Genomic DNA, 6,851 nt, shown 5'->3' with positions numbered 1-6,851 from the left:
CTGGAGGCCAGCAGGCGCCGGACAGTGTTTTTATACATAAGCAAAGCTCTGCTGACTTCTGTGTTGTGCAGTGTTGAGTCTGCTGGATACACACCCTGACACTCACCAGGAGCTGGATTCCATCTTTCTGAATCTGTTTTTGACACTGCAGCAGCCTGATATGAATTTCTTTCTTGAGGAGAGTGTATGGAATTCATGCTGAGCTGTAAAACATGTTTTATTGCAGCTGCTCCCAGGGTGAGGCAATTCACCCAGAACGGTCACAGGGAAAGCCAGGAGAGGGGAGAGGGAGCTTTGCCTGCAGCTTTACTGGAGCACCTGAGCTTTAGTGTGCAGAACTGAAATCCTTCCTGAGCTGATGCTTTTGTGCCAACCAGAGCCCAAAGAAAATGCATGAGATTTTTCAAGGGTCTGGGATGGGGCCACATCCTGTTCTCCAGAGGGTCTGGGAATGCCTTTGCATGGCCCCCACCAAAAGAGGCCTTTCTGGGCTTTGCTGTCAGCCTTTTGCCCCAGGTCACTCCATTACCAGCACCAGTAGCTCACTGCATTGTTTCTACCCCAGGGATGCCCTGGCTGCATCTGAAAGAAGGAAAGGGGGTAAGAGGCTGCGGGGGGTTGAGAGATGGGCTTGGTGATACTTGTGCAGTGAGGAAGAGCTGGAGGTGGTGATTCCCTGGGGAAACAGGTAACTTCTGCTGCTCCCACGTGGGAATCAAGACCCTCATTTCCCTGAGATAAAGAGAAAGCTGAACCACCTGGTCCCTGTTCCCTAAATCCAGCCTCCCACTTAGCCTGGCTCTAAGTGTTCCCCCACTGTCTGCCTCTCCCCTGCACAGGGAATGCATGTGGGGAGACAGACCTGCTTTGGGAGCAGCAGCAAGTTTTTTCCTGAGCCACCCCTTCCTCAGGGTGGGAGCAGGGGAGCCTCCAGGCTGAGCTTGTGTCCAACGCTCTCAAGTGCCATGGGAGGGCTCTGTGTTCTCCTTGGCTTTTTATGGTAAAGAATGTGTTTGCAGCACGTTAATTAAGAGCGACCATGGCAGCCAGCACAGCCTGACCCTCTCACAGCTGAGCCCTTCACACCCCTCTGAGACCTGAGAGTGGAGCCTGGAGTTGTGTTGAGACCATGGCAAGGGGCCACAGATAGGGATAAACCCCTTCTTGCCTCCCCCTTTGCTTCCCCCAAGGCTCCTGTGGGGTTTGATGCCCTTCCCTCACCTCCCATTCTTCCCTGACATAGGGAACATGTCTCTAATTTCCAAGCTTTTGGGGCCAGAGCCCCATTTCTCCATGGTATATTTTTTAGCTGCCCAGCAGCCCATGCTGGGGGCTGTGCCGGGGTCTGGGGGTGCCACCTGCTGCCTCCTCAGACTGAAGAGCAAATTTGGCAGAGTAAGTACTTGAAAAAGCCCACAAACCAAAATAACTTCTCTAACCTTAGTGATAAATCTGCATGGAAAGCTCACACTAACTGAGGTTTCAGCCAAGTGTCCCTCATCTCCCTGCCCACTCTTGGGCTTGATGGGGCTCAGTTTAGCCTATCCATTTTTCACTTCTAGTTAAATATGCTTTTATTCATTTTTAACTGGAACATAGGGACTTGAAGTGCTCTTAATTTAAAATAAAACCTCCCAAGGGGATGGACCAGGAGCCCATTTCTCTCAGCTGGGAGCATGTTGAGTGTCAGCAGATCCTGATGCTCTTGTCTTTTCCATCTGGGCCTGATATGCTCTGTTATTTGAGGGGAAAGTAACTTCCCAGTATAGTTCTGTGTTGGCAGCAAAACATTGTGTTTGCCCTTGGAGGGCTCGTCAAGGCACAGGCTGGGGGTGAGGGCAATGGTTTCCTCCTCAGATGAGCAGGGACAGTGTCAGATAAGCTAGAGGGGGCTTTTTTCTCTAATTCTGTATTTGCTGTAAACAGTGTAATGATCTGGCCCAGGCTTCACTCTTACAGCCTGCAGACAAGTGATAGCCAACTGATGGGTGAGGATACTTGAAATGAGGAGGGGTGTTGGATGTGTCACAACACAGAGCCCTGACCTTGCTGTCTGACCATCACCAAGCCCCTCTCTGCTCCTGGAGAGGGTGAGAGCAGCCCTGTGAGCCATGGTGCATGTCAGAGGGGATTTGGGGGTGCTGGAGGCAGCAGTGAGGTGCACCCCCCCTCAGGCTGGGAGCTGTGCAGAGCCTGCCCCCAGCCTGCTGTCACCTTTTGGGACCTCATTGCTGAATAGTGACCAGAAATAAGCAGGTTTCAGGGGTGTCTACAGCCTGGGAGAGGGTGATGTGTTGGGCTGGGAGCTGAGTTAGGGGTGTCATGGGACATGCCTTCAAAGTGGTAATGGTGTGGCTGGGCAGCTCTAGGGCAGTTAGCAAGGCAGGGCAGGGTCAGCCATGGGCTTGGGAGGCTTGTCAGAAAGGCTGGGGTGGGATGGATGGGGGAGCAGAATCAGTGTCTCTGACAGGGGACATGGGGATATTGCACCCCCTGCCATGCCAGCACAGGGACCTGCACCCTTGGGCAGTGCAGAGGTGGTGGGCCAACATCTCCATCCCCAAGGTGAGCTGATAACTGTCCAGGAGAGTGGATTGAACCCCTCAGTGTGTGTGGGATCCATTGGAGTCAGATCCTGTGGCTCTCGGAGCAGAGGCAGATGAGGGCACGAGGATAGTAAGGCTTTTAGCTGTGTTTGTGCAGCTGCTTCAATGTTTTCACTGGCTGTGAAGGGTCGAGCGGGGAGATAAATGCAGATGTAATTAATGGAGCTGCTTATACCCTGCTCTCTGTGACTTACGCCGGGAACAGGACTAGACTAAATATCACCACTACTGACAGGAGAAGGTGGCCAATTTATGGCCCTCTCTGTGGGGAGAGGAAGATCTGGTTATAATAACACTCAGCAGGGGAAAAGAAATGTTTTACAGTCAACAGCTTCTCAAGATAACAAGGCCAAGCACTGGGGCTGGGTGGAAGAGGGCTGTGTCAAGACTAGAACTCCAGGGAGAGCCAGGGTCCTGGATAGAAGTACCTGTCCCAGTCCTGGGGAGTTCTGCCATGGGGATTCACAGCAGTGAAATCTGTGCAGACAGACTTAGGGCCTCTGGAACGGCAGTTTATAGAGAAATGACCCTCATGGGGGCTGTTGGGGTTCACACCTGGGAATTGCAGGGATGCACAGCACAGCTCATCCCAGCTCCCCTGCACTTCTGCCACCCCCTCTGTCTGTGCTCTGCCACGGGGGGTTCAAAAGAGTGGCTTGATTCTAATCCGGTGATGCTCTTCTGATGAAGAAAAGGGAGGTCTTCACTTAAAGCCTTTGGCTGGTGGCAGTCACAGGGCTCAGGCACCCCTGGAGCTTTTGCAGCGTTAGGAGATGGGAGTGTGAATCACAGCAGCCTCTTGTGGGCAGCTGCACGAAGCGGGTGCAGTGACATTCCTGTGCTGCAGTGCCCCCCTCCAGGGATGTGTTCGAGCACCAGCCACATCCTCCATCCCCTCTCAGCGTCCCGGCATCCAGCAGGTCCCACCACCCCCCAGCCTCTCCTCTCCTGCAGCTCTGGGGCTTTCTGAAAGGAGCTGGACACAGCAAGTGGGATGGAGGGACTTTATTGAGGCTTCCCCAGCTCTCACACAGCCCTGGCTGTCCCACCTCAGGGAAGCAGTGTCAGTGCCCTGCTTGTCTCCACAAGCACCTCACCTGCTTGAGATGCTGAGCTGTCCAGAAGCATTAAAATCCTTCCCCTACCACGAGTCCATGTCTGTCCTTCCCTGGCAACCAACCTCCCTCCCCTTGGTCCTTGGTGACCTTCTGTGCTTCACTCCTGGATTTCCCTGTTGGAGCTGGGTTTGTGCCCAGCCCTGCCCCTGGATGCAGCTCCTAAACCAGGACACAAACAAATAAGACTCTCCAAATGTCCCTAAAAGTGCACCCACCAACTCCAGATGCTGTGCTGGTTGGAGGGACCAGAGCTTTTCAAAGGCTCTGGGTGCAGATGCAACAGAGAGTAGTAAGTCCATCCATGACAGAGCAACAGGTATTTACATATGGCAGTGAACACTCTCAGCAAGTGTTTGGTGTAAGGATTTGTCCTGTCCTTGGCTGGTTCTTGGCAGAGTTTGTATAAGCAGCATCACAGTTATAATATCTGGATGCATTTGATTGAAAATGGTTCAACTGGTCCCATTTCAACCCAAAACCTAGCCCAGCCCCAGGCTTGCAATGCTGCAGGAGACTGCAAAGCCGTGGGGTGGGAGGAAGCTCTGCTAGCTGACGTTGAAGGTGACAGAGGAGCCATCTGCTCCCTGCTGCTGTCCCCCCAGCTCTGCCTGCCCCCAGGGCTGTGTGGGGACCCTGCAGCGCACACTGGAGTGGCCGGGCAGGACCTCGCTCAGCTGGGTCACCTCACTGAGCTCTGCCTCCAGCATGCTGACCGTGTTGGCAGCCTGGGCCACGTGCACCTTGTGTGCTGCCTTCTTGCGCAGGAGGCAGCTGAAGATCTTCTTGAAGCCCTTGCGGAAGTGTTTGGAGACCAGGGCGTAGACGATGGGGTTGACGCAGGAGTTGGCGTAGGAGATGACGTGCGAGAGGATGCGGAGCACGTACGTGGTGTGGTTGAGGGGGAAGTACCCGAACCACATGCAGAGGATGACCAGGTGATGGGGCAGCCAGCAGAGGCAGAACAGGATGGCAACGATGATGATCATCCTGGTGACCTTCCTCTTGGCCTTCTTGGACTCTGACATGTCTTGGAGAGGGTCCACGGACTGCCACAGGTAGCGAATAGTCCGCACGTAAGTGAGGCTCAGGATGAGCACGGGGATGATGTAGCTGAAGATGAAGGTGCAGACGTCCATGATCTTGCGCTGGGAGATCTCCCAGATGGGGTGGCAGACAGTCAGGTTGGCCAGCTGGAACTCCTGGTAGTAGCTGAGATAAGGGCCCGAGAAGATGAAGGAGAGCCCCCAGATGAGACAAATGGCCAGGAGGGCGTTCCTGGGTGTCCTCAGCTCCCTGGAGTGCAGGGGGTATCGTATGGCCAAATACCTGCACGGGAAAGGGAGAGGGAAATGGCTGCAGTCCTGGGGAGGGCATGGAGGGAGCGTTGCCAGGAGCAGACTGGAGAGAGGGCAGAAATGATGGATTTGAACTTTCCAGGGCAGTTAGTCAGTCACACAACTGATTCCCTGGTGCTTCTCAGGGACCCTGTGCAGCACAAAGGATTGAGGAAGATTCTCTCCCCGACCCTGTTCATCACCCTCTGCTCTCAGCAGTGGTTGTGGGGACAATGGGGATAGTCCCATTCTGTTCCTCCCCTAATCCAGCAAACCTTCACTTGACCATCGCTGTCTGGCACAAGTGACTGGAGCAGTGAGGATACAAAGGCAGGAGCAAGTGCCCAGGATCCCCAGACACAGCATTCCTTGTACTGGCACACATGAGAGCACTTCACCCCTTTTCAGTTCTCTAATTAGCTGGTCCCTTAATTGCACCCAGATCTGAGGCTTGTGCAAGCCCTCCCTTGCTCAACACATCTGTTCCCTCTGCTCTGTAGGATACAGGGGGAGAGGCAGCCCCTGGATGTGCTTTAGCTCCGGGGGGTGCTGTCAGCAGCCAGTGCAGTGCTGTGCTGGGAATGGCAGGACACATCCAGCTGGGCTCCAGGGCCACCCAGGGGACTGGCACATGGACTTTCCACATCCCATCTCACAGGTTTCGGGCACAGAGTGGAGCAGCACCAGGAGCTCTCAGCCTCTTGCTGCAGGGTCATGCCTCACTGGCCCTTGCAGAGGTAAAGCACAGGCAGGAGCAACAGGCTTCCCAGCAAAACTCACCCTGGGACAGGCTGGGATAATCACTGGGACAAGAGATAGCACCAGGACAGAGAGGGGCTTTTTGCTAATAGAAGGGGAGGGTGGGAAAATCAGTGTCTCAGCTCAAACATCCCAGAGTTTTTTCCTCCTCAATGTCTGCCTGCTTTGCTGAGGGCTGTTGGGAGGATAGGGGCTCTCTCTTGCATCCCAGGAAGGCCAGAACTGCACAGGGACTGACCTTTGCTTCTTTCTCATTTTTCATCCCCACTTCACTGCCAGGGCCTGTGGATAAATCCCAGTCCTACAGCTTTGAGGTCTGAAAGCTTTCTCCAGCTGGGCACTGGGGCCAGGATCCCCATCCTGCCCTCTGCAGAACCTCGTGCTGAGTGGTTGCACTTCCTTGCACATATCAACAGGGAAATGCTCCTTGATTCCCCCAGGAGCCCCAGGAGTTCACAGCAGTCAGGATTCAGCTCCAGGGGATTTTGTCCCCTCTGTGCCCCAGTGGGATCCAGAGAAAGGGGAGCCTCAGGGTGCAGGGAGCCCCCCCCCCACCATTCCCTTTCCTACCTGTCGAGGGAGACGGTGGCCAGGGTGAAGCTGCTGGCATACATGGTGAGGTAGATGAAGAAGTGGACAGCCTTGCACATGAAGGGTCCGAACACCCATCCCTCCAGGGTGTAGATGGTGGCTTGGAAGGGGACGCAGAAGAGGATGAAGCAGAGGTCGGCCAGCCCCAGGTTGAGGATGAAGAGGTTGGTCGTGTTCTTCACCTGCCCATTGCGCAGCAGCACAGCCAGGACCAGGCTGTTGCCCACCGTGCCCACGAGGAAGATGATGAGGTACACGAGTGGGATGATCACGGACTCGGGCTGCCAGCCCCCCCCGGAGCCCGCCAGGGAGCCGTTCATGGCCGGGAGGGCACGGACAGGGGCTGGAGGGGGGAACGTGCGTGGAGAAGGCACAGAGAGATCAGTGTGGGGTGTACAGGGATTGCACGGGAAAGGGGTGCAGGGAGAGAACGCTGGGGAGCA

At 55.0% G+C, this 6,851-nt stretch overlaps 1 protein-coding gene across 1 annotated transcript; it reads right to left on the bottom strand.

Annotated features, from left to right (window-relative positions):
- Positions 1–4,269: 4,269 nt before the first annotated feature.
- Positions 4,270–6,728, bottom strand: GALR2 (galanin receptor 2; the record flags this gene model as incomplete). The annotated part of the gene is made up of 2 exons (XM_083874860.1): positions 4,270–5,050; positions 6,388–6,728. The coding sequence occupies 2 exons, from the start codon at positions 6,726–6,728 to the stop codon at positions 4,270–4,272; spliced, it is 1,122 nt and encodes a 373-aa protein (XP_083730986.1).
- Positions 6,729–6,851: the final 123 nt, after the last annotated feature.

The sequence above is a fragment of the Zosterops lateralis genome, assembly GCF_965231275.1.
Source record: "Zosterops lateralis genome assembly, chromosome: 18".
In the NCBI taxonomy this organism is placed as follows: Eukaryota; Metazoa; Chordata; class Aves; order Passeriformes; family Zosteropidae; genus Zosterops; species Zosterops lateralis.
This window is presented reverse-complemented; position numbering and strand designations above follow the sequence as displayed.